The sequence below is a fragment of the Adiantum capillus-veneris genome, chromosome 25 (assembly GCF_014529385.1).
Source record: "Adiantum capillus-veneris isolate H3 chromosome 25, ASM1452938v2, whole genome shotgun sequence".
Classification (NCBI taxonomy): Eukaryota; Viridiplantae; Streptophyta; class Polypodiopsida; order Polypodiales; family Pteridaceae; genus Adiantum; species Adiantum capillus-veneris.
The window spans coordinates 36,017,128-36,044,979 of NC_140955.1; the positions used below are offsets into that span (position 1 = coordinate 36,017,128).

Below are 27,852 nucleotides of genomic sequence, written 5' to 3' on the forward strand. Positions count from 1 at the left end.
ATCATGGAGTCTAGAGATTATTCAGTTTGGCCATTTTCAAGTGGAGATACAGACAGAGAGAGATGGTAATGGCACTTGTAGTGGCACGAGAGGGTGGTAGTCGATCACATCTTACATACTTCCTTGAGAGGACCTCAATCCTACTACCACTTGCCACATTGACACAGATGCATTGCATTCAAATCCAAGAGATCCAAACTCGCCACTGCCATGCATCCGAGAGAGTTGCTCAAATATTGGGAAGGCCAACTGTGATCATATGCACAATCCTTACACCACACCCACCCATGTACCAAATCTTACCTCTAGTTTGACAAAGGATGGAGCTAGTCACTTTGATGCAATTCATGATTGTGATCCCTACCTCTAGAGATAAGAGCTCAAACAAATCTTACCCTCGCCTCCCTCTTGCCACACACACACATCCCATGCATCTTGTATCCTAGCCTCTTGTGAATCACCCCCCCCCCCCCCCCCCCCCCCCCCCCCCCACACACACACACGGCTACTTTTGGTTACTCTACTTTTTGTTCCCTTTCTCAATAGATGGAAACATACATGTATTTGATTTGTCTCATAGGCCAATATCGGCTTCTAATAGATGTAAAATCTTCTCTCTCTCTCTCTCTCTCTCTCTCTCTCTCTCTCTCTCTCTCTCTCTATCAACCCCCCCCCCCCCCCCCCCCCCCCCCCCCCATGCCTCTTGCTCGAAGAATGTACTTTTTCTAGTCAATGTAGATGCCAAACAAAGTTGGTGAGAGTGGGCACCCTTGCTTCACACAACAGTGCTAGCAATGGGCTTTGAGGTGCCTCTTGGGCAATGTACTCAATCTCTCACTTATAAGAGTAAATCCCCCAAACAATCTTTGATGGCACAACAATTTTTCAATAGGTATTGGAAGTCGTTGCATGGGACTGTGTCGAACACTCTTCAAATTCCACAGCAACAAGGTTGTTGCCTCTTCCATGCCTTCACCCGATCAATTAATTAGCACCGGGTGAAGATTTGGTTGATGGTAGAGAAGGCTCGTGTGAAATAGGCATGTCTAGTGGCTTGTAGGCCCTCGCTCTTTGAGTTATATAAGCTCAACTTTGCCTCTTGACACTGCTCCTTGGAGTTTGGCCAATGTGCAATCAATCATGATGGTTTGATAGTTGCTCGAGTCAATAGCATCCTTGGATTTTTGGGTAGGCACAATTGTGTGATGAGTCCACTTTGATGGTTATCTCACTACTAGTGCTCTTTTGAAGAGCAAGGAAACAAATGGAGCGAGGGTGCATGCAACATTGAGGTGCTCACTTTGCATGCTTGGGTGATATGAGGAATGACCATGCTACATGTGGCAAATAGCCCTCACAACAATCTGGTTGTAAAGAAAGTAGATGCAGCTGGGTGCAAGTCTGGAGTCTTTGGGGATTCTTCCCATCAAGTTTGTAGTACCAACTTTACAAGTAGCAGGACTATATAAATGTTAGCATAAGGCCTAGAACAATAAAAATCTTTGGATGCATGAGTTCAAAGAAGGGATTTAGTTCCCCTTTACTCTCTAAAACCAGTTAAATGCAAGGTCATTGCTAGGACACCATTTGTAACGTCACATTAGTAGTGGGTCAGACCCTAGGAATAGGCATCTCTTCGAAACTTCTCTTTGACAACCAGTGAAACCAAAAGGTTAGTCAGACAAGGCTACCCTTTGGCTCCTCTTTTATTTGCTATTGGCTCACATCCCCTAGCTACCATGCTCAAGAAAAGTGACGAGAGGGGACATTCAAGGCCTCTCTCTCCCTTGTGACAAACAACTCATGGCCAAATTTTTTGTTCATGGCTCCTTACTATTCTTGAAAGGCACCTTGTAGATCCTTAGAAAAGCACTTGAGACAGTTCAAATGTCTTACCACGGATTTAGGCTATAAATGCAACATTGAGAAGTTGAGATTGAGCTTCCTTTCAAAGAATGATATGCCAATGATACATTCATCCTGATTGATTAGCTCTAAAGGATGTTAGCATTTGCAAAAGCACAACTTGATGTCGTTGGGGACATATGTCGCCTATAAATTGGACTAGATGTCGCTACATACTCATGGTATCTGACTATGTCACTTAGTAGGAAGAGGCTATGAATAGCACAAAGAGGCTATACACATATTCAACAAAGACTCAAATGTGTGGAATGGTGGTACTCCTTTATACACTCTTTTATTCTCCCAACTCAAAATCCACAAGGCTATAAAATCCCTTGGAGTTGACAACTCAGCATGCAAAACAATCTTGCTTTTGGCTACAATCTAAAATGCTATCAGTTGTGTATGGGGCTGTTTTACCATCATAAGAGTGCCCCTCCAATTTAGAGGGTCTATGGGGAAGCCCTCTAAGCATAGAAACTTTACATTGTTGATGCCCACAATGTAGTCTCAATACTACAAAATATTTCTTGGACAATGACCATAGATGGTTTTGTTTAGGGTTTGCATTAGGCATTCTTTCAAACCCATACACGTGCTACACTACTAATGCTGGCAAATACATCTTATAGTAGGGGGAGAAAGGATCCGAGAGCTTCAAAGAGGCTTGGCACAAAATCTAAATCTCCTCTCCACTTAATAATTTGCCAATATTCACAATCCGGTTATTCGTTGCATCTTCTATTTTGGTGACTATAACAAAATCATTCTTATGGAAAACAAAGAAGCAAGCACGATGTCTTCGTGGGAAAAAGAGAAACAGAAATGCAGTAATGCAAATTAAGTAAAATGAAATGAAAAGAAGCACGTGGACAACAATGAAAAGAGAAACAAAAGGACATGACAAAATATCCCACCTTCCAACGGAAGTGGATGAACATGCTTAGGCCATGGTCATCCGATGCATAGTTATTAATTACTTTTGAAATAACTGTATATCTTGGATGGTCACATGTGCAATAATTGTGTTATATGCAACAGTGAAAGCTTAAGAAGTGTTAAAAACATTTAAGATGGCTTGCCCTTAATTAGATAAACTGCCTTAAAGAGACAAATTCACTGCATAATCTTGCCAATCCCAATTTTTATTAACAAATAAAGTCATGAATATGGGTGCAAGGTAGCTAAGTTGAAAAAACCCAAGAAAAACATCAAAGGGTGGTTAGTAATGGGCATTATAAGTAACACTGGTTCTCCAAAATTGAGACACAGACCAAAAGCAAACATGCATAGCTGCATTTAATCCATGTTGATGACAGGTGCAGATCTTTTGACACCAAGTGCAAATTACCATTCAAACCTTGGTTGGCAACATTTATGATGTGACCATGAGATGCTCAGTGAGCAACAAAGGCAGATGGAATAAAAAATTAACCCAGACTCAGCTGATGTATTATTCGGTATCTCTCTAATTACTTAAAAGCACCCACAGAGAAAAAAAAAAGCATTGATAGAGGCAACATTCAGCTGAACCCTCAATAACGGAAGGAATGCATGAGACCGCAGAGAGGACCCTTGTATGCAAGACTGCTGCAACAGTGGAGCTAGCAATGCAAATATCCACGAGAGCAGAAACTACGAGCAAAGAAAGGCTGGATTGCTGAAGCTGAAGCTGCATCAGAGCTGGATAAAGGAATGCTTCTTTAGCAGAGAATTGTAGAGGTCCTCTCTTGCACCGAGATGCTTGCCTGGTAGTCTCGTTAGAAATGCATCCTGCAAAGATAATTGAGTGCCCATTTGGTATTTCCAATTACTCACTCTTTGAAACCCGTGCTCTACCTCAAGGGACTCTCCAAATGATGAGCTGAAAACCACAAGCTTTTGGAAGATTGGGCTTACCTTGGATAGCACAATATCAACAACAAACAACAAAAGTAATAACCAAGAGCCAGCCAATTGGGCTCCTTTGCTTCTTGAACTCCCAATCAAGTCCGAGATCTCATCAATATATAATGCAAAGAGGGTCGGTTAGAGTGGGCATCCCTGTTTCACCCTTATATTGAAATTAACTGGCTGTAATAACCTTTTGAGGTCGGTACTCGTCCAACCACAGTCTCATAGAGTGCCATAATACCCCGTATCAACTCACGGGATACTCCTAAGCCTGCACAAGTCTAGTTCTCTGTATCATATCAAAGGCTTTGTAGAAATCCACAAAGCTGCAATATATGCTTCTACCATGCACTGTGCCCTCAATAATTGCTCTGAGAGTGAATATATGATCCAAAGTGGAAAATCTCCTCTGAAACCTTGCCTGTCCTGAGGCACATATCCCTTCTCCCCCCTCATTTGATCAGCTCATGTTCCAAGATAGATACATAGACTTTGGCCAGTGAGTGACCAACCATAATACTATTCAAATACTTGCATCTAGAAAACCTGGGACAAGTGGCGCACAAGATGAGCATCCACAAAGATTCCACCATATTTTGCCTTTTTTTTGGTGTCGGGGCAGCCATACTAGTGCGATAGTTATTCGGTAAATTGGGATCAATATCGGGACGATCGTGAACATACCAAGTGTCAAAAAATTCCTCAACACTCTCGAAGCATCCTCCAAGCCTCCCCCAAATCCTGACTCAAGAACAACTGATACATGTCGCTCTCAAGCTGGGCCAAGAATCCTCCCTTCTTCCTTCACACAAGACGTCGCAAGAGGATACGTGACTATCTGTGAGTAGTTACCCCAATAGAAACCTCTCTGTAATTTGAGCTCTCGTCTCTTTGCATTCCTCATCATACCAACTGTTCTCGGGCATGCTCTCAAAAAGTTTTTGCAATGTGCGATGGCTATGGGGGGAAGATGTCACCGCAGCTGTGTGTAGTCTCAATGATGATCTGAGTAAGCTCTCCCAAAGGCCTCCATGGAGCCTCCGTACTATATGTCTCTGATGTGTAGACTCAGTTAGTCTCTCTACAAAAAGTGTATCTCGAGAACAAGCCTAATGACCCCTCAGTATGGCTGCTGTTGTAGTGGAACTCCATCGAAGATAATACAACTACATGATCTGCTGCTACCCCAATAGGATGAGCCCCCACTGTGAGATCCTAGATATGTGGGATGGAGCCTATTTGGGCTAGCACATAATCTACCGTGGTGGCTCCATGTTTGCGAGGAAAGCAAGTTAAGTGCTGCATGTCAAATACTCTCCAAGCCATTTAGGATGGCTAGTCCAAGTGCTATCCCTCTGGAGAAAGAAAGAAAGAAAGAAAGATATATTAACGTCTCGAAAGAGCCAAAATGGCCCATGAGACAAGAAACTATACATCTAGTAATACATCTCTCGTCTACTAAAACAGAAAAAAAGATCTACTCAACATCATAGTGATGTTTGAGTCTACAAAGCTAAAACTGAGAATATGTACAAATACATGACTGATCCCATCCAAGTCTGACCATCAACTCTCTATCTCCCTGTCCTCTATCCCAAGATATCCCAAATGGGTAGATCCAGTATAGAGAGGCCGCTGAAAGGTGGCACTCGTCTCCGATGTCTAGCGATGATGGCTCTGATTTGGTGCAAATGGCGAGGTCTGGGTCGAGGACCGGGTGGTCGAGGACGGCGAGTACAACCCTGTGCAATGGTCTGATCAAGACGGACTCCTCTAGGCCTCGATGGACGTGGTCATGGGGGTGTGGCTGTATCCATAGACGGAGTTTGTGTCCCAAGGTCCTCTCCCTCTCTACTGAAGAAGTCACGCATAGTGCGCTGTCGATTTGCTGGTGGAGAACTGTCTTGTAATAGTCTGTCCCTGTGCCTCCTTAGCTCTTCTAAAAAGAGTCCGAGGCATCTCTGGTCCTCATAATCCATCACCCGACGTAATGGTCCAAAGCCCTCTCTGAAAAGGCAGTGGTATCTTCCCCTGATCTCGTAATAGACTGTGCATCGGCAAATGTAATGCTCCTCAGATTCCACCTCTTGGTGGCATAGCTGATATGTCCTATCTGTCCGAGCCATCTGCATGTATCTGCAAGTAAACTGCTGGATGTCGAATCTCTCTCCAAGCCATTTAGGATGGCTAATCCAAGTGCTATCCCTCTGTGTGTGTGTGTGTGTGTGTGTGTGTGTGTGTGAGAGAGAGAGAGAGAGAGAGAGAGAGAGAGAGAGAGAGAGAGAAACGAAATGAAATGTTATATTAACGTCTTCAAAAGGCCAGAGTGACCTGTGAGACCAAACTGATACAAAAGTGGTGAGTCTGTTACAATGTCTGAAAAGTGTGAAAATGTGAAAATAAATGCGAAAAACTAAATACAAAGTATTAGATAAACTTCTTAGGAGCATTTTGGGTGTCTGGCTAGAATGCTTCTAATCCTTTGTTGTAGTCTCCTCCGGTGAAGTGTGCTTCTGCATCTCGGTCGTGTGTGTGTGTGTGTGTGTGTGTGTGTGTGAGAGAGAGAGAGAGAGAGAGAGAGAGAGAGAGAGAGAGAGAGAGAGAGAGAGAGAGAGAGAGAGAGAGAGAAATGAAATGTTATATTAACGTCTTCAAAAAGCCAAAGTGACCTATGAGACAAGAAAGTTACAATGTGGTGGATCTGATACAAAGTCAGAGTAACAAGATGACAAAAAGGAAATGACAAATGTCACAATAAAATACTATGGAATCCTAAACTACTAGGTGTGAACAAGCAGCTAGCTGGGATAGCTAGATCACAAGAGATCCAACATCGGTTGCTGGCGAATCTCATCAATCTCCTCCATGGTCAGTAGTCTGACCGGGCGTCGTGCATGTCGAGCCAAAGTGATCCGAATCCTCTGATGCAGCCTCCGCCGATGCTGTGTAGTCCTCCGCAGTCGTGGGCATCTGGATCTCCCCAGCTCAGTCGCTCGGTCGATCAGTGTGCCTCTAGTGTGAGACGACGAGCTCTGCTGTGGTAGTAACTCCTCCGGGTGTCGAGTGGCAGCTCTAAAGAAATCTGTGATCTGTCTCTGAGACTTGCTAGCCTCTCCTCTCATCAGGCTCTCTCTGTGTCTACGTAGCTCGAGCAAAAACAAACCCAAGCATCTCTGATCCTCGTATTGCATGACTCTGGAGAATGGTCCAAAGCCCTCTCTGAACAAGCAATGGAAGCGGCCTCGTATCTCGTAGTACACGGGGCAGTGGCATGTGTAGTGCAACTCTGTCTCAGGCTCGATGTCACACAAGGGGCATGTCCTGGCCTCTGCTGGTACTCCGTTGTATCTCCCAGTCTCGATCCGCAGCTGGTGTGAAGATGTGCGTATCTGGCCAATAGCACATCGTACCCCATGAGACAAGTGAGAGAGAGCTTTCCATCTACAAGGCTATGGGCACAAGTGTATGCAAGCTAGGACGAAACAAGAGAACAGGGTGAGTGCAAATGTTCACGTCGATGCCACTTGCAGAGGGAAAGGGCCTTGTAAGCATTCCAAGATGGTCCCTATGTACCTGACCAAAAAGTAATCACTCTCTTGGGTTGAGAAAATAATCAAAAAGTCCTTGAGAAAATCTAACCATACGTTATTTTTTGGAAGAACCACTCACTTTGTTAAGAGTCATAATTACCTTATCTCAAAGCTTAAAAAAACAAAACTATACACTAAGTAGTAAGGCCTTTGCACTTGCAGGCCAAAAACAAAAACTTCTTTGAAATACTCAGGCAAAAGAAACAGGCAAGATAATTGAAGCTTCCTCAAATGAAACTTTGTTGTTCAACAAGCGACCGTAAACGTCATCCATGGCACAGGAATGTAGTTGCTTGCTTTCAAACGCAAACAACAGTAACTAAAGAGCTGGGAAAGTACCAGCCATAAGACACCTACAAATCTGCCATGCACACTTTTTGGTGCCAAGTGATGCAGAGAACTCATTAGTCAGCTTTCAGTGAATGAAATCAACCACTTGAACCATAAACAATTTAGTAGCACCGTTCTCGTTTTACTTCTACTTTTTCGGGCCGGCAAGCCACCAAGGGGAAAAGAGCCTCCAGCCAGTGGCCCATATTTTGCATCAAAGACATAGTCCTCACAGTGATCCTTACTGAGAGTGTAAATGTAGCTACCACTCATCCTCCATCACAGCAAGGTAAAAAATCACACACAAAAGAGGATGAAAAAGAGAGCGTGTGAGCCACTACTCAATGCCCTCTTCATGAAAACAAATCTCTCACAGTGGCCTATATATACAAAAGTCAATGCTTAGGTAATGCCTCTCTTACAAGAACAGGAAAGAGGAAAGGTTGCCATCATTAACAAGCCATGTGGTGCTAATCAACAAGCTTTATCTAACAGTCCACAATTTCGTCCAAGAGTTGATGCTTTTTACAGCTTTATGTAGGCCACAAACCAAGGGAAGGCCTCTGGCCAAAGAGACCTCCCCACTGAAGCAAGGGACTGCTTAGAAATGTAAAGCTTGCATCGAAACTACTTTTGTCCAGACCATTGGACTACAGTTCACAAGCTGTAAGCACGCGGACAAAAGCTTCCACAAGACGATACAAAAGCTTCCACTGAAACAAGGGACTGCTTAGAAATGTAAAGCTTGCATCGAAACTACTTTTGTCCAGACCATTGGACTTACAGTTCACAAGCTGTAATCACGCGGACAAAAGCTTCCACAAGACGATACAATACAGACAGCCTGCACAACTCATCCTTACATATGTTGAAGACAACACGGACGATCTTTTTCAGCTGGGTCCAGCATTGTAATGGTATTGAGAGTAGCGAATCCAGTCTCCGAGCACTTGCAGGCGTGCCTTCTCTAGCTGTGAGTGCTCCTTTTCAAGTATGGACTCCAGCTCTTCATAATGTTCCACTTTTGACTGAAGCTTTCTCAACTGTAAGTGCAAGACCAATTGCAAAGATTGTAAAAGCAGTTTGGGCAAAAACTTGGGAGGTTGCGATAGATTCTCAAATACGTCTCATATACCTGGTCCTCAAGTATGCTAGCTACAAGGTGTTCAATTTCACGTTCTTCTTGGTCTGCTACAAGCTTGGAATTTGCAGCTACAGAACCAACAGCTGTGTTAGAGCCAGCTCGGGCCTGCATTCCTGAAGTCTCAGCGTCCTTCGAAGCCTGAGTTTGATCTGAAAGCAAGCAATTATACAAAAGTCAGATAATAAAGAAATCACTCTGAAAACATAGACACTGTTAGCTTTTCAAAATGTCCAAGAAGAAAAGAAACAAAGAAAGATAGCTTTATTAACGTCTTCTAGAGGCCAATTAACAAAGTTGTAACCAGTAGAGCAGGTTGCAGAGAGCTCTTCAAGGTCTTGAAGACAAACTTGAAGCACTCAAGAGTGAACGGCTCCTCGCCAAAGCTATCTCTTGTTCAACCAGCAAGGCTTAGGATTAACTCCAAGGTCATGGAGATGCTTGGGGAACCTTTTCACATCAATGACATTTATCCTGGTAAGAAGAGAGAGCTCAAGTTTAACTGTTTCAATAACCTTTTTTTTTTTACCTTGAAGACACATCAGACTACCAAAATAAAAAATAGCTAGTTCAACCTTGAAAAAATCACAATCTGCATGTGGAAACTTTGCCTGGACATTGCACCACCATACCCATAGGCTTTCATCAAACACTTCACACACACTCAAAAAATCTCGTTACTCTTATTTCTTGGTATGTGTAGAAGATGCTGTTAGAGAGCATTCATGCAGAATGCTTACATTCAATACTGTGAATGCTGCCTCATCAGAAAGCATTTGATTCAAGGAATCTGATTAAGTCAGTGACATGCTTGCCCAAACCCCTTGAACTTTCATTGTGCAATCAGTTGCTTTGTCAAATGGACATGGTGTATGGATTTCCATGGGCTCCTATGGAAATCGACACTACATATCTACCTTCCAAAGGATAGAAGCTAGGTGTTCAATGAGTGCTAAACAAATGGGACTCACTGCTCACTAGTTTGTTTCCACCCATTATTCACGAAAACCATCAGTATATCTATTCCCATGAGACACAGGTGCCGGTGCTCTATATTGTGTTCTTCCAAAGCAAGAACCGATGGATGTTGCTGAATTTAAAAGTTAAAGGTCAAGTCGCAATTAATGACATGGCAATCTGTAGGAATGATGAGGTGGACAGTGGCAACCTATACAGACGTGGATGTGGCAGCGTATGGACATGCTGATGTGACAGCATACGGACCTTGCTGATGTGGCAGCAGTGCAGACGTGCAGCACAAATAGTATACCATAAGGTCAGAAAAGTCTGAACTTACAAATTATAAGAGAGGCTAAAACACTTACAAAAATGCCAAAGCAAGGAACACAAGAAACCAGATAAAGCAAAAACTAAATCATTTTAATTGTTACTAAAGAAAAGTATATGAAAACAAACAATCAAGAGAAAATGCTTTTAAAAATGGCATAGGCAAAATAAGTTACAGAAGCTTACTTGAATGAAACTTTGAAACAAATACTCAACTTTAAACAAACAAAGATAAAACATCACAAAGACAATCCACACAACTTCTACAAGAACAAATTCTTAAACCCTAATGTAAAATATGAGTTTACAAGGTTTTTTACAGCGCTCGGCTGCTCTGCTCTCTCCCTGCACACCTTCCCCCCCACCCAGGGCTGCCTATCCGCTGCAGCGCCACACCCCCCCCCCCCCCCTTTCCCCTTGTTTCTCGCCGTGTCGTCCTCCCTTATCCTGCTTCGGCCCCTCCTTCTGAGAAAGGTTTCTGGTAGCAGTAAAGGGTGTGTCGGCACTTCGTCTGCTAGTAGTAGCAGACACAAATGGAAGCTCGTGCTCTGCCACAGAGGGACTCACATGAAGCCCCCTCGCCCACCTTCGCCTAGCCCACCATCCGACTTGCTCTGTCGCCGGCAGAGCAAGCGAGCTTTGCAGCAGAGGTAGAGCGCCTTCAGGCCACCTCTGTCATCTGCACGATCATTGGCAATTGTCCCAGTCAAGGTGAGGTACGTGACCTCCTCCAGGCCCGCTTCCTAGCAGAGGTGGGAAAGATCATTGACATCCAGCTTCTCGGGCGAGGATACTACTAGATCGAGCTTGAGATCCCAAGATGGCAGCCCAGGTCATTTTTATGAGCCCGGTGGCAGTCAAAGCTCATTTTTGACAGTGGCACCATGATTTGGATCCATCTTCGGATGTTCTTGTCGAGGTCAGATCTGCCCATTTCGATCTGCTTCCCCGGCCTGAGGAGGGAGTACTTACGCTTCTAGCCAGGATTGGTTCCGAGATCGGGACAGTCTTAGAGACCCTGTGCACGGCAGCTTCAGTTGCAGCCAAGGCTGCTGGTGTGCCTTCCGTACGCGTTCTGGTTCGTGACACTCGTACTCTCCCAAAGGTGGTTCTTCTACCTAGGGTGAGTGGGGAGTGGTTACGCCATAGGGTGGAGTATTCGGGACTCCCGAACCAGTGCTTCATTTGCAGGCAGATGGGGGCCACTTAGCGAAGGCCTGTCCTCGCAGGATATCTTGACCCACAGGCATGCTCAGTCCCCCCAAGGCTGAACATGCCTAGCAGACAGGTACCCAGGACACACAGGACACGACACATCGACAAAAGGGCAGAGATCAGCCAGCTGATGGCTGGCAGCAGGTGCCTGGCTGCCATCGAAAGGGATGGGCTCGACACATTCTCCCCTTTGGTGGGGCCGACCTCTTGCAGCTCAGCAGCATTGTGTTCCGACAGGGAACCGTTTTGACCCCCTACAATAAGAGTCTTCTTAGGAGCTCCCTTCCACCTCAGCCTCTCCACCGCCTTCAGACTTCTTTGTCCCGCCACCGCCACCGCCTCCTCCCCCTCCCTCTCCTCCAACCCCTCAGCCTCATCACCCGACCCATTCCACACTCCTCCACCACAGGGGACTGGACACACATCCGCAGCTAGACGCTCTCTTGTTGGTGCTTTCACTTCAAGCCGAATGGCTTGAGAGGGACAACCCTACTTGAGGACATCACTTAGGGTCCAGACCTCTCCTTTTGCAGCAGTCCCCCGTGGGCTCACCAGTTTTGATATTGGAAGACGATGGGATTTCTTCGACTACAACTTCACCTGCTTCCTTAGTGACCTTTCTCCCGACCTTGACGCTGCTTGCTTTCGAGTTCACGTCCTCTTTCTAGCAGCCAAGACATCGAGCCTCTGGATACAGTGGTAGGTTTCTCGTTTCGGTTGCACGGCAGGAATCACATAGAGTGGACCTTGCACACAATTCTTGACTGGCTCCAAGTCCAAGCTGTTGAGTTCTCTCACCACAACGGGGACCTGGGGGTGACAGATTTAGTACAGACACTTTGGCCTCTAGCCGAGTTCAGCGTGACGCCACTGGATGCAGCAGGATGTAGACACCTTATGGTGCACTTGTTTGCTGACACTCAAATCCCTCCTTGCTATGTATTTGTACATGAGGATTCTTGGACAAAGGATGTAGCCCTACAGACTGCATGCTCTGCTTGGGCTTGGGTGGGACAGTCACTTCAGATGCGCATTACTTCCTATCCAAACCGGCCTCGAAGATAGCGACATTGGCTGTTGTTGTAGCATCAGTCTTCTCTCACTGATCCCATGAGCATTGTCTCATGGAATGTACAGGAATAGGTGGGCCCTAGTTTCAACGTCAGAGGGCCGAGCTTCAGAGATGCCTTGTGGGTGGTATAATTGATACGGCAGCCTCTCTCTCTCCCCCTCTCTCCCTCTTTATCGCGTGCAAAGGGGCTTATTTTTGTTTTGGACTTTAGCCTTCAGGTCGCAGATTGCGACACGTGTAAAGGGCTCCCCCTTCCGCCATATCATGTTAGTAGATTCTTATGCTCTAGGAGCATCATCTTTGTGAGAGCCGCATTCGGCGATGTGGTCAGATTCTACGTGGCCGTTATGAGACTTTTTGGTCAGCTGCTTTTGGGTTTTGAGGCATTTAGGGAGGGGTATGTATGACTATTGCGGATTCATGGCAGCAGGCCATTGTGGGCAGAGGTATTATTGTGCTAGGTAGGGCCCAGTGGATTACTATGCAGGTTCATGGTTGTTGTAACAGACTTGGACACTCCAAGTCGAGGTTGATTCTATTGATACGAAATGTAAGACTTCAATGAATCCCAATTGGCTATCTCACATTGTCCATCTATCTGTGGGTGGAATGAGGATGAGAACTGCAACCGCGTGCCAATGTTCTCCAAATTGCCCTCAAAACAAACTCGTGAATCGAAAAATCTATGTGAGAGACTACGACTCAAGCATGCCATGTAATCGAAAAATTTGTGAAATGAACAGTCTCGCCAAATGATTAGGCTTGACCGTCTTCTTTACGGAATAAAGTGAGCTTGCTTGCTAAATCTGTCAATGACTTTCCAAATGCCATCATGCCCACTTTGAGTCTTGGAAGGCCAAAATGAAATCCATAGCAATGCTCTCCCAGGAGCGGGAGGGAATAGGTAAAGGCTCTAGTAGTCCTGGTGCCTTATGCCTGTCAAACTTGACCTTTTGGCATACTAAGCAGCTGCGAACAAAGTCGTCCACATCCTTTTGAGCCTCAGTCAATAGAAGTAACGCTCAACACCCTTCAAGATGGTATCTATGCCACGGTGGCCTAAAACAGTGAAAAGGGTAGACAGTGGCACTCTGTCAAACCTTTTCCATCAGCGGCCATGTAGCACACATTGTTTTCCGCATCAAGTAGTCGTCCCGTATAGAATAGCCAGTAATGGTCTCTCCACTCTATATCCGGCTAGAGATGTTTGCAAAGTCAAGATTTATTGCATATTGATCTACCATGTCCTCAAAAATTCAATGATGGATCGCGGAAATAGCCAGAACCAAGGGCTTCCAAGACAACGCATTTGCCACCAAGTTCTTTTGTCCTTGTACATAGACTATCTGGAAATGAAACTGTGACAAGATGTTAGCCCACCTCATATGCTTTTCCGAGAGCTGCTTCTGCGACAAGAAGTAGCGTAAACTCTGAGATGTTTGCAAAGTCAAGATTTATTGCATATTGATCTACCATGTCCTCAAAAATCCAATGATGGATCGCGGAAATAGCCAGAACCAAGGGCTTCCAAGACAACGCATCTGCCACTAAGTTCTTTTGTCCTTGTACATAGACTATCTAGAAATGAAACTGTGACAAGATGTTAACCCACCTCATCTGCTTTTCCGATATCTGCTTCTGCGACAAGAAGTAACGTAAACTCTGATGATGTAAAGACTGTGAATCAGCTCCGAGTAGTAAATACACACTATGTAAGAGCATGGATAACTACCAATAGCTCTTTTTATAATCTGTGCTACCATCTCTGGACGTGAAAACATCTGCTCTCGTAAGCAAGACATGGCCTTCTTGCATCAAACTACTCCAAGACTACAATAACAAGCATCACAATAAACTTCGAATGGCTTTTGCAAGTCTGGCAACGCCAACACTGGTCCGATAGTCAATCTCTCTTTGAGAGTCTGAAAAGCAGTATTTCTATCAAGCCCCACGTGAAAGGGACTCCTTTCTGAGTCATAAAATGCAAAGGAGAAGCTATCTCTGCAAATTTTGGAATGAACCATCGATAATAAGAGCACAAGCCAAAAAGCTTCGAGCTTCATAAACATTTCTAGGTCGGGCCAATTGCGAATAGTCTCAATTTTGCCGGGTCCATCTGTACTCCTTCTGTTGAGACGATGTGCCCAAGAAATGTATCTCGGGCAAGAAAAAATTCACTCTTTTTTGCGTTCATAAACCAATCTATGCTTCCGCAATGCTTGAAAGACCTGTAGCAATGATGTTTGTGCTCTGCTTCATACTTGGAGGAAAACTATAATGTCGTCAAAGAAAGTGCCCACAAAAAGATCGATACTCTTGAAAATCCTATCCATCATTCGGTTGAAAGTTGTTGAAGCATTCGTAAGTCCAAAAGGCATAACCAAATATTCGTACAAACCAAAGGTTGTCCGGAAAGCTGTCTTATAGACATCCCTTGGAGCAATTCGGATCTAATGATATCCACTTTTCAGATCAATTCTACTAAAACAAGAAGATCTTTGTAGTCTGTCGAGTATATCATCGACCCTTGAAATAGGGAATCTGTTCTTGATGGTGATATTATTGAGAGCTCTATAGTCAATGCACATCCTCCAAGATCCGTCTTTCTTTAATACTAGCAATACTAGAGAACAGAAAGGTGAAGTGCTAGGTTGGATGAGCTCTTTTCTAGAAGTCTTTTTCTTGGTTCATTATTTCTTCATTTTGGGTCGGCTATCTCGATAAGGTGGCCGGCTCGGTGTTGTATTCCAAGAATCAAATCAATCGTATGGTCCTCCGGACGAGGTGGAGGTAGTCATTTGGTAGGCCTTCAGAGAAACAATCAACCTATGTGTGCTTGTCGTTCCTTTCCAATTCAGACATGTTTGGTCGTTGTTCATCATTCAGTTCTTTCAAGAAGATCGAGTAAACAAAAAGACTAGATTTCATTGATTTGGAAATGGCCAAAGCGATACAACCGGGACCTTCAATTTTACATCAAGTACAATTTCTCCACCTTTGTACTCTTCAAGTCGCTTTCTTGGCCCTATAATCGACCACTACACTGTTCTTGTCGAACAAGGGATTCCTAGGAGAACGTCATACCCTTCCAAAGGCATGATGTAGAAGTCCTCGTGTCCTAAATACCTGACACTGACAATGCAAACGGATTTGTAATGGCAACATGTCTAAGTGCACACAATCCCAAGAAGCTTCTAACTTCATGGACATTCTTCAAATCGGGCCAATCACGGATAGTCTCTATCTTGGCCGGGTCCATCTGCACTCCTGCTTACTGACACGTCACACAATGTGTCGCAAAAAGTGTATCTCTGGTAGGAAAATTTTACTTTTCTTCACAAACTTGTGTTCTCGTAATGCCTGAAAGACCTGAAGCAGATGTTCTCTATGTTCTACCTCACCCTTGAAGAAAACAATGATGTCGTCAAAGAAAGCGCCTACAAATAGTCTGTACTCTCAAAAAATCTTGTCCATCATCCGGTTAAATGTCGCAGGAGCATTGGTTAAGCCAAAAGGCATCACTAAAAACTCAAGTAAACCAAAAGTCATCCGAAAAGCTGTCTTGTAGACATCTCCCAGCGCAATTCTGATCTGATGATATCCACTTTTCAAGTCGATCCTGCTGAAGCACGAGGATCCCTGTAGTCGGTCCAATATATCATCGATCCTAGGAATCAGAAATTTGTTCTTAATGGAGATTTTGTTGAAAGCTCTATAATCAATGCACATTCTCCAAGATCCGTCTTTCTTCAAAACCAACAACACTGGAGAGCAGTACGGTGAAGTACTAGGCTGGACAAGACCCTTTTCCAAGAGGTCTTTCACTTGGTTCATAATTTCTTCGTTCTGGGCTGGGCTCACACGGTAAGGTGGCCGGTTCGGTGGTGTGCTTCCATGTATCAAATCAATGGTATGATCCTCAGGACGAGCGGGTGGTAACTCGCCTGGCAGGCCCTCTGAAAAGCAATCGGCATGAGTGTGGAGAAAATCTTGGCGTTCTTTATCGAGTTCAAACATATTTGTCCTATTCTCATCATTCATCTCTCTCAAGAAGATCGAGTAAACAAACAAATTGGATTTAATTTTGAAATGACCGAAGCCAATACAATAGGGACGGACTCGCCCTTAAGTTTTACATCAAGTACAATGGTTATGTCCTTCTCTATGGTCAAAGTCGCTTTTCTCGCCCGATAGTCGACCACGGCATTGTTCTTGTGGTACACGGAATTCCTAAGAGGACATCACAACCTTCCAAAGGCATTATGTAGAAGTCCTCATGCCCAAATACCCCTGACAATGCAACCGAAGTTTGCCAATGACAAGTGTAATGGCTACGTCCCTGCTGGGTGCCGCTAGAACTACCTCTGCCAGTGGTCCCATCCGATCGGGTGTGATCTCGAGTGGCGCCGCCAATTCAGGTGAAATGAAGTTGGCCTTGGCTCTTCCATCAAAGAAAATCAAGGCTTCTTGGTCTCTCACTTTGCCCCAAGCTCGGCAAAGTTCTGTACTCTCATCAATCGTGCTTTGGGTCAATACCCATGCAATTTGGAACCAGTCCTGCTTTCATCTTGCCTTTTCCTCCACGTTCCTCAGCTGCTTTCGAACCCTCTGGCCTGTCTTCATCCTTGTTGTTATATTCTTTCGATGCTTTTTTAGGGCACTTCGCGGAGATATGCCCGGTTTCCCCGCATCCGAAGCACTTCCCCTCTTTGATGTAAAGAGCTCTCTGTGAAAGAGTAAGATTGGGTCGTACATCCTTTTCTTTCTTTTCTGGGTAACTCTTCTTCTTTCTACTTTCATTGTTCGAAGTCTGTTCATTCCTTTGTGTCATGATTTCATCTATGGGGTAGGTCAAACTGCCAGAGTGAATGGCAAAACCCCATTTCGCATGACTCATAAATTCCTGAATGGAATCTGACTTTTGCTCTAAGCACTGATCTCGGATCTCTGTAGGAAGACCCAAGGTAAACCGCTCAATCTGTTCTTTGAACAAGATCTTCTTAAATGAAGAGGCTGGCAGAAAAGAACTCCAGAATCTCTCGCAATATGCGTCCAAAGTATCCTTCTTGGTCATCCGAAGATGGTTCCAAGCAGGTCGTATGTCGCGTTCGTACTCTCGAGTCAGCCAAGAAGAAATAAAAAGCCTTTTAAATTTCAGCCATTTAACTGGCGCTTTCCTGTTCAATAGAAGCATGGACCACCAAGTTTGAGCATTTCCCCTGAAGTAGGAAGTAGCCCTCCGAATCTTGGAGTGCTCTGAGTAACGCCCTCCAGAGAAAGCTATGTCAAACTGTTGTATGAAGGCCAAAGCCTTCGAAGCATCTCGAAAACCAAAAAACGTGTTAAATTTAACTGACTGTCCACCTTCTTTGAACTCTCTGACTTTCTTGCTTTTATCTTCCAGAAAGTCATATTGGTTGGCTTTGTAAAAATTCTTCTTCTTCGCATAGAATATGCGGTCATCGGAGTCCGAACTATCCAAAACTAGGGGAGATTTAGACTTCTTTGTCTTTTTCTTGCCCTTTTGCTTTTTGCCTTTTCTGTCTTCTTCGCTCGAGTCGGAAGAGCTAGAAGAACTCGAAGAAGAAGAAGAAGAAGAAGAAGAGGAACTAGGTAATCCTTCAAATCACACACGCTTCTTTTGCTTTTTGGCCGAGGCAAAAGTAGACTAACGACCCAAATAACCCAGGAATTCAGTTCCTTTCTTCTGCTTTTCTACAGGTGCGGGAGCTCGAAAACTTGCTACAGATGCGACCGGCTCGCGAAACGGAGCCCAAAACAGGGAATTACAGCCTACTGTGTATTTTTGCAGGTTTAAGCTTCGCCCTAAACGGTCCCTAATACCCCCAGGAGGTCCGGGGACGTGAGGGGACCGCTGTAGAGGTGATTTGGCGCATTTTCGGGGCAGAAAACAGAGAATTCAGCGTGCTGCAGATTCTTGCCAGGTTTTGCAAAGTGTCCATATGCGTCAGGAAAGTCATCTATTGCGTGGGGATACTGTCTGTGAAGCATCCTAGTACAGTTATGCTACCGAAATGGGGCCAGAACAGGTGGATTTCAGCCCGGATTATGCGGGACAGCTCATAGGAAATCACAGGTTTTATTCCCTCTATTAAAGTATAAAGAAATACCGAAAGGGGCACCAATTTTGGGGCCTACAGGTTGTCGGCATACAATCGGAGCATTCTAGCTTCCGAGCCGTGTGTGTGTGTTTAAGTGTTAATTCCCGTCGCAGGTTACCTTTCTAAAGTGCTCTGTGTGTGTGTCTAAAGTAAAGAATTTCGGGTGAAAGCCAAAGCCTACCGCCCCTCGGGCCGGTTTCAAGGTTCTGTTGCCGGGACATCAATCAATTTTTCCTCAAGAAGTGAGCCTCGGTTGTTTTGGGTAAAGACACAAAGTACAGGAATGCGGGATTACACTATGGCCGACAAAGGGAAGGGCATTATGGAAGAGGGTCCTCTTGGAAGGACAGACAGGAAACCCCTATGGTGTTCGAGATTGGCCAAAGCTCACGGCCACGTCAGTCTGTATCACTTGTTGATGCGAATGTCCCTCCAGTAGTGCAAGGCTTTATGACTGGGCAACTCGAGGATGATGCGTTCAGGAGTTAGTTAGTTGCTGCGGTGAATGTGTTTTCGCAGCTGGTGCAGAACCCAAGGTTTATGGAGTTCTTGCAAGCGCCACCAGTGCTACAGCAAAATCGGCAACCTACACCACGTACGGAGCTTGTTGAGGCTTAAGCCCAAGTACTTCATGCGACTCAGCAGGATAGGGAACACTTGCATGTTGCGGAGTCAGGGGCTCCAAAACAGGTTCCTCCCGTCCTTGAACAGGTGGTTAGGACGCCTATTCCACAGGTTATGCCAGTTCAGCCCACCACCTTTCAGAGCCCGCATGCTGTCTTGAATGGACAGGGAACTGGATACTAGGCAATGCACCCGGTTTTTCCACCACCCACGGTACATCCTGGGTATTTCGAGGGTGGATCTGTGTTCCAAACTATGGCTGGTTATGCCTGGAAGTCAACCGTACATGCCAAGGCATGATGCCAAACCCCATGTATGGTAGCATCGGCATGCAGCAACGTTTTCAGTGTAAGGTGTAGCGGAAGTGAATGTCGAACTGTGCTCAAGGGTTCCTTTTACTTACGGAAGGAAGAGCCTTCCGTTCCTTTAGTGAGAGAGTGCAATGGACACAAACAAAGTGGATGAACACTGTGAATGAAGGTGCTGAGACTGAGAGATAAAGAGAGAAGAATACGACACCAGAATGTTGTCAAACCCTCCTCCGAAGGCCCCACTCTCTATGGCGAGAGCGGTCTACTATTGATTGCACAAATCTCTACAATGCTGTGGACTTGCCGACGATGTTGACGACGATGAGGATGACGACAAGACGGGCTGAAATCTGAAATCGCTAAGGACTGAAATCTATCTGCAGAATTCTGACTTTATGTCAGTGACGACGGTGATGACGACGATGCGCTGAAAACGCAGATGCTGAAATCTGCATTTTCCGCACTGAATCTGCAAACTACGCTGGATCTAACCGTGCGGCGAGGATCTGCTACGGGAAGGTGAGATCTGTGACGTTCGGGGGGTCCTACTACTATGTCTGACTGCTGAAAACTGAAACGCTGGTGCTACTGTTGATCTTGTCGCGATGAAATTGCAAAACGCTAGGGGCTGATCTGCAATTCAACACGCTGGCTGATTTGGAGTCTTCTACAAAACGCTAGTGGGTCTGGGTCCTGCTGTCGCCGGTTGTCTTGCAATGCAAAACGCTAGGCTGATTTGCCGTTCTACTGTCACCGGGAATCTACAAGTGCAAAAACACTGGCTGATCTTGGTGCAAAAACGCTAGGCCTGCTGATGGGTGTCCTGCTAAGAAGGTGCCTATTGAAAGTTGTGTTCATGCTGCCTCTTCTGCCAGAAAGTGCTAGCGCTAGGTTTCTATATATACAAGCTTATCAAATTTGCCCTACCTAGTTCCCAACAAAAGTCACTTAAAATAATAAGTGAAAAATGTCAAAATAGGGAAAACAGGTCTATGCACTGTAAAAGTGCTCCTGATGGGTTCTGATGATCATGTTGTGTGCAACCAGAGGATATGCATCTAATCTAAGTGTCTGGACATGCACGGTCTGTGAACAGACTCACAAAAGTGCCAAATCACTTCCTAATCTAGCTGAATTGAACCCATGTCATGAAGTAGCTTGTCCACGTACACATAGGGTTAAATGTGTCACGTGACATACCCTCCTTTTTAAAGTGAGGTACCGGTACCGAACTGTATGGCGTCGAGGGAGATCGCCATCAGCGTCTGGATGAATCCTGGGAAGGACTCTCCGCCGGCCCACTCTGATGTGTAGGTCGTACGATACTTGAACTTCATAAAGGTTTGCAACGCTTGCTTCTTTGGGCCGTGCCGAAAGCGACACGAAGTCTTCTGAGGCTACTTCGATGCTTCAACTTCGTCTAGAGTCATGCGTCTTCCTTCTTCAAGAATCTCCGAGGATGAAAATTCCTGAAACCACTTCCAACACAAAAACATAAACATACCCAGTCCATGTAAAGTGACTGGAAAAATACCAGTATTTCAAAAAAATTGTGCATACAATACAGATGAACAAAGTGACGGAGTGCCAAACCGTTCATCAAACACACGCAAACAATGAAATCAAAACTTGTCTTTCTTATCTAAATCAATCAACTGTTACAAATCACAATGGAAATGCCGATGCTTGATGCTCAATCCTTCTTGTTCTCTTTCGGAAACTATGTCATGCCAAGGAAGAGACATGGAATGTGAATTCCTTGGGTGCAAACATTCCATCTTTTCATGAGAGTTCCGCATACATCCGTGCTCATTCATGAGTAAATCGTGTTCAACGTGCAATATGGCATGCCTGTGAAAAGGGATCACATAATGACGGTGACCAAAATACAGGAAAGCATCACGAATGTAACACTCGAACAATGTGTGCTGACTAATCACTTGAACACATAATACTTCCTGTGGGGGTTCTTTGGACCTCGATTCGAGAGCCAAGATCGTTTCTTCGTGATCTATCGAATCTGCAATGAGGTTAGCTTCACTAGACAAAGTAGCAACTAAACCATCATCCTTGTGAACAATCACATCATTATCCTGCAAATCATCATGCTTATCATCGTCATGCAAATCATGTGTGTCATGCTTTGGAGAAGAAAAGAATAAGAGAGTCTCCTTCTCCTGATTCTGTTCAATTTGTGCCTACACATTAGAAAAAAGTCGCAACGACTCTTTCATTTGTTAGTCGCTCATCGCTATTCTTGCTTTGTTCTCGCAATCAAAGTCTGCTTGTCTTTCTGCATTTCTTTCTTCATGCTCACGATCTATGGCTGCCATTCTTTCTTCGCGTTCACGTACTATAGCTACCATTCTTTCTTGGTATTTACGCTCTATGGCTACTATTCTTTCTTCGCTTTCTAACTTCTTGTCCATCATCATCTTGTCGAAAGCCTCCATAGAAGTTAGTGCAATCCTTGGCGTAGATGGGGAAGAGGGAGGGTCGGAAAAACCTCCTGCTGGGAAAAATTCTTCTTCGCCACCCTCATGCTCACCAACTCCATGCGAAGTATCCATTCCGCTTCAGGTGATGACCATCCACTGAAGTCTTGGGTTCTTAAGTTCACGAGGAACTTGGGTTCTTGTGGGTTCTTGGGTTCTTGGGTTCTTGGGGGTCTTAAGGTTCTTGAGTTCGAGGTTGACCTCCTACAGATTTGTGCCATTGACAGAGCAGATAGAGAAGTATTGTTGTGAGCTGCCTAAAGGGCTTCGGGACTACTGTACCAAGAACAGAGTGGCTACCCTCACCCAGCTCATGGAAGTTGCTAACACTGGTCTTGCCTTGTTGAGAGGACAGTGGATTTCCGAGCAACGAGAAAGGAGGGCAACAAAAGAAAAATTTAGCGAAGAAGCCCTTTGTGAAAACAGCTCCTAAGCGTCACAGGGGTCAGAAAAGGCCACCAAAGATAAGGACTCAGCCGGGACTTCTGGAGCGCAGGCAAAGAAACAGAAAAGGAAGCCTTTTGTGTGCAAGTCGCTCGAGGAAAAGAAGGTCCTAATGGCTGAAAATAAATGCTTTATATGCAAGCAGCCTGGTCAATTTGCTACCAATTGTCCACAAAGGAAAAGACCAGCTGACTCGGATGATAAAGAGGACCAAAAAGGCAAGAACCCTAAACCCACGGCAGGTTTGGTGCCAAATATGGTGGGTGATAGGCCCAGTACAAATGCCAGTGACTTATGTAGGGCATGAGGTAAAGTTAGAGATCAGACGACACTCATCTTCTTTGATCCAAGTGCCAAAGCAAACTTTATCTCACCTGAGTTAGCTATGAAGCTGGGCATCAGAGCTGAAGAGATGGGGTACACAGCACAGGCAGGGTTGGCATGTCCTGGCCACTCAGAGTGTGTTACTCCCATTATTGGAAAGTTGCGTCTGCATATTCAGTCGTATGTGGACACAGAAGTGTTCTATATCATGCCATTGGAAGGGTGTGATGGGCTACTTGGAATTTCATGGATGTTCAGAGTGCATGGCGTGCTGGATACCTTCGGCAAGACGATCATCCTTCAGCATAGGGGCAAAACTCATGTTTTGGATGTAAAGCTCAAAAGGGAGTCTGTCCCTATTGTATCTGCTTCTGCTATCATTTCTGTAATAAAGAATCATTTTTCTGTGTACTTGATTTTTTGCACGTGATGTCTCAGATAATGCTCAGTCAAATTTATCTGCATTAGATAAAGAAAGGTCAGCCTTTTTGCAAAAGTTTAGTGACTGTTTTTCTGATTCATTACCGTCAGAGAGACCTCAGGACCAAGATTTGGTGCCAGGGTGTAGCCCACCAAAAAGACCTCCCTACAGGGTTAGTGTGGCACAGCAGAAAGAGATTATGGGCCAAGTTGAGGAGTTATTGGAGAAGGGGCTGATTCAACCTAGTTCTTCACCTTTTTGCTCCCCAGTGCTCCTAGTGCAAAAAAAGGATGGCTCATGGCGCATGTGTAGTGATTACCGTGCGTCGGATAAGAATACCATCAAGAATAGGTTTCCTATTCCTAGGATTGACGATATTCTCGATCGTTTAGAGAGTCCTGCAATTTTCAGCAGGATAGACCTTAAGAGTGGGTATGTAACAAACTGCTGACGTGTCGACCTACTGAAGAACGAAGCTACCGGCCGAGGGGCCTAAACCCTAAGAAGAACAAGTAACAGAAGAAGTGTCACAAAGTGATGACGTGGTTGCCCGAGAGCAAAAACCCTAACCCTAATTTCTGCCAAAAGCCCTAACTGTTGAAACCCTAACCCTAAAACCTGCAAACCCTAATTCTCGAAACCCTGACCCTAGAACTGCAAAAACCCTAATTTCGGAAACCCTAATTTTGGAAACCCTAACCCTAACCCTAAGGGCAACAGGGAGATTTTCGAAAATTGCGATGGCTGATGACGTGGCAGGCTATACGGATTTCCGTGATTTAAGCTGACAGCTTTTTGGCTTTGCTTTTGGACTAGATGCTTTTTAAGTTTGAAGGCTGTTCACTGTAATTGCTTTTTAGGCCAAGGGCCTTTAAATATGAGGTTAGGGCTCATTCTCTGGCATGCTTCTGGAGAAGGTGCAAAGTCTGGAGTACCGACTTGTACTGTGTTGATGCAATATAAAGAAATACCGAAAGGGGCGCCAAGGTTTGGGGCCAATACTTTTTGGGTGTAATTCCACCACTCCGTGTCGCGTGTCGTCTCTCTCTCTCAGTTCGGTTGTTATTGAAGTGTTAAAGTTTGTTCAGTCTGTTCTTTTCTATTGGCACGTGGTGCCCGTCTTGTGACAGGGTACCATTAGATTCGTATAAGGCCAGAGGATGTGCACAAGACTGCGTTTAGAACGACATTTGGTCTTTATGAGTTTCTAGTGATGCCATTTGGGCTAACAAATGCTCCCGCCACGTTCAACAGAATCATGGACCAGATTTTCCGCGCGCACCAACAGTTTGTTGGGACGTTCTTCGATGACATGATAGTCTATTCGAAGAATGAAGAGGAGCATAGGCGTCACTTGACCATTGTGTTCGAAGAGCTGCCAGTCACAGGTTACTTGTCAATCCTAAGAAAAGTGAATTCTTCTTGGAAGAGATCCACTTTCTTGGCCACATAGTCTCAAAGGATGGTGTCAGAATGGATCCCGCAAAGGTCGAAGCTATTAAGACATGGCCAGACTTGAAGACTATGCACGATGTCAGAAGCTTCTTGGGATTGTGTTCCTACTATACAAGGTTTATCAGGAATTTTGCAAAGATAGCATCACCTCTTCATGCTTTGCAAAAGAAAGAGGTCACTTTCAAATGGACCCAAAAAGAGATTCCAGCTTTTAGTCTCTTAAAGGAAAAGTTGACTTCAGATACCATAATTGTTTTGCCAGATCTCAGGAAGTCATTTGTGGTCCAATGTGACGCGTGTGGCAGTAGCATCGGAGCAGTGCTAATGCAAGATGGACAGGTAGTAGCTTATGAAAGCCGAATTTTGCAACGGCCAGAGAAGACTATGCAAGTTTATGAGAAAGAGCTCTTGGCCGTGATACATGTGATTTCTAGCTGGAAGCACTACCTCAGAGGTGCTGATTTTGTTGTCCAGACAGACCATCAGACCTTGCGATACTTCTTGACACAGTCAAAGCTATCCGAAAAGCATATGCGATGGGCAAACATTCTTTCTATGTTCCACTTCCAGATTATGCATGTGGAAGGCAAGAAGAATGTTGTGGCTGATGCGTTATCAAGGAAGCCACACTTTCAGTTGTGTCAATTCCTTATCATCATGAGTTAGATGACATGAAGAAACAATATGCTACTGATGAAAATTTTGCAAGGATCTTTGAACAATTGCAAGAGGGGCAACATCATGAGCACTACCTCCTCAGAGATGGTTTTATAATGATGCATGGTAGACTTTGTGTCACTAGGCCATTGCGACATAAGATCATGGAAGAGACTCATGTCCCATAGTATGCAAGGCATCGTGGTATTGATGCGACAGTTAAAGCGATAGATACATTCTTCTTTTGGCCTCCCTTGAGGAGAGATGTGGATGCCTTTGTGCGAGCATGCTTGATTTGCCAAAAGGTCAAGCTTGACAGGCAAAAGGCACCAGGGTTGTTACAACCACTGCCGATTCCGGATAAGCCATGGGAAAGCATTGCTATGGACTTTATCTTTGATCTTCCAAGAACGCCAACAGGGAATGATGGTATATGGACCATTATCTGCAAGTTCAACAAGCAGGCCCATTTTATCCCTGTTAGGAAGAAGATAAAATCTGACCAAATGGCACGCTTGTTTATGTACAATGTATTTAAGTACCATGGTATGCCAAAATCGATTGTCAGTGATCGTGATCCTCGCATGACCAATTTGTTATGAAGAGGATTGTTTGAGAACATGGGCACTACGCTCAAGTTCTCGTCTTCGTTTCATCCACAAACTGATGGACAGTCAGAAGAGACTAACTCAATTGTCTTAGATTGTCACGTGACACATCCAACCCTATGTGTCCGTGGACAAGCTACAGCACAACAAGGGTTCAGTCAGTCCAGTCAGTCTAGATTTAGAAGTGTTCTGGCACTTTTGTGAGTCTGTTCGCAGACCGTGCATGCCCAGGCACTTAGTGTAGATGCATATCCTCTGGTTGCACACAGCATGATCATAAGCATTCCCATCAGAATCCATCAAAATCCTTCAGGGAATTTTCCAGTGCATTTAACCTATTTTCCCTATTTTTGACATTTTTCACTTATTAATTTAAGTGACTTTTGTTGGAAAGTAGGTAGGGCAAATTGAGTAAGTCTGTATATAAGCAAACATAGGCTAGCACTAATTGGCAGAACAGGCAGCAGGAGCACAAGCTCAATAGGCAACTTCTCAACAAGAACCCCCTTCGTGGCGTTTTCTCCTCTAAGCAAGAAGACCTTCCCTAGCGTTTTCATCAGCAAGTTAGCATCGCCAGAAGACCTCAGCCCTAGCGTTTTTGATCCAGTTGCATCACAAGACAACCTCATGGCCTAGCGTTTTTCCAGAAGTCCAAATCGCCCTGCATGGCGTTTTCAGCAGATACAGCACCAACAGTTTCAGCCCTTGAACACCGAAAGACCAGCAGATTTCAGCCGCAAGGAGCAGCCCATATCAGCGTTTTTGGTTCCAAAGAATTTCAGCCATTAGCGTTTTTGGGACAGCAGCAGATCAGCCTCAGATTTCAGCCAGTAGCGTTTTTGGACAGCAGTACAAAAGCATCAAGTTTCAGCCCTTAGGTCGGTCTCGCCATCCCCGTTGTCGTCATCGATCTAGCCTAGACTTGCATCAGTCACATGCATCCACTTTGTACCAGTTTCTGCAATCAATAGTAGACCACTCTCGCCGACGAAAGTGGGGCCTTTGGTGGAGGGTTTTACAACGTGTTTGGTGTCGTATTCTCTTCTCTCTCTATCTCTCAGTCTCATACACTTTCACGCACAGTGTCCATTCACTTTGTTTGTGTCCATTGCACTCTCTCATTAAGAACGGAAGGCTCTCCCTTCCATAAGAACAAAAGGAACCTTGAGCACAGTTCGGAGCACTCATCTTGAGCAAAGTCAAACATTCATTCCACTGCACCTTACATTGGTATCAGAGCTTTGGCAGTGTTTTGTATCACTCAAGGAAAGAACCACATAAATTTTTTTGCTTGTTGAGGTCGCATGAACCCAAGTTCGCTTGGGCGTGTCGATTCCTAATCGTATTTTTGGAGAGTGACAGGAATCCCATGAAAGAAGGGCTTGTCCAACCTCCCCTTGTGCCTCTTTTCACTCATTGAGAGCGGACCGTGCACTTAGCGGCCGGCCAATCAACTTGAGGTGGGAAAAAGCAACCTTGGTGTGAGCGCAAGGCCGCCAAGCCCACGGAAAAGAACAGAACTCGGGTGAAGAGAAGATCCTTCTCTAACACAAATTGCAAGCTAAAGAAGAACCTCGAGAACCTCAAGATCCCCAAGAACCTCAAGACCCTCAAGAACCAAGACCCCCAAGAACCCAAGTTCCTCATGAACTTAAGAACCCAAGACCACAAGAACCCACAAGTCATGACTTCAGTGGATGGTCATCACTCGAAGCAGAATGGATACTTCGCTTGGAGGTGATGAGCATGAGAGAGGCGAAGAAGAATTTTCCCCACCAGGAGGTTTTTCTGACCCTTCTCCTTCCCCATCTACGCCAAGGATTGCACTAACTCCTTTGGAGCTTTTCGACAAGATGATTATGGACAGGAGGATAGAACGAGAAGCGCAACGCATCGCCTTTGGAGCGCGAGCGCAAAGCAAGAACAGCAGAAAGAAGAGCAACCATAGACCGTGAATA

The 27,852-nt window shown here is 44.9% G+C and overlaps 1 protein-coding gene across 3 annotated transcripts in view; it reads right to left on the reverse strand.

The window, feature by feature from the left end:
- Positions 1 to 6,424: 6,424 nt before the first annotated feature.
- Positions 6,425 to 27,852, reverse strand: part of LOC147424712 (SWI/SNF complex subunit SWI3A-like) — a 72,331-nt gene continuing 50,903 nt past the window's right edge. For 2 of the 3 annotated variants that reach the window (XM_086499744.1, XM_086499742.1), the window contains exons 5-6: positions 8,854 to 9,011; positions 8,149 to 8,761 (exon numbers count right to left, since the gene is read on the reverse strand). In XM_086499744.1, coding sequence (XP_086355870.1) covers positions 8,612 to 8,761; positions 8,854 to 9,011 — 308 coding nt within the window. In that variant the 3' untranslated portion in view covers positions 8,149 to 8,611. Of the gene's footprint in view, positions 7,372 to 8,148; positions 8,762 to 8,853; positions 9,012 to 27,852 lie in introns of those variants that run through there. The other variant, XM_086499743.1, reaches the window with a different exon arrangement.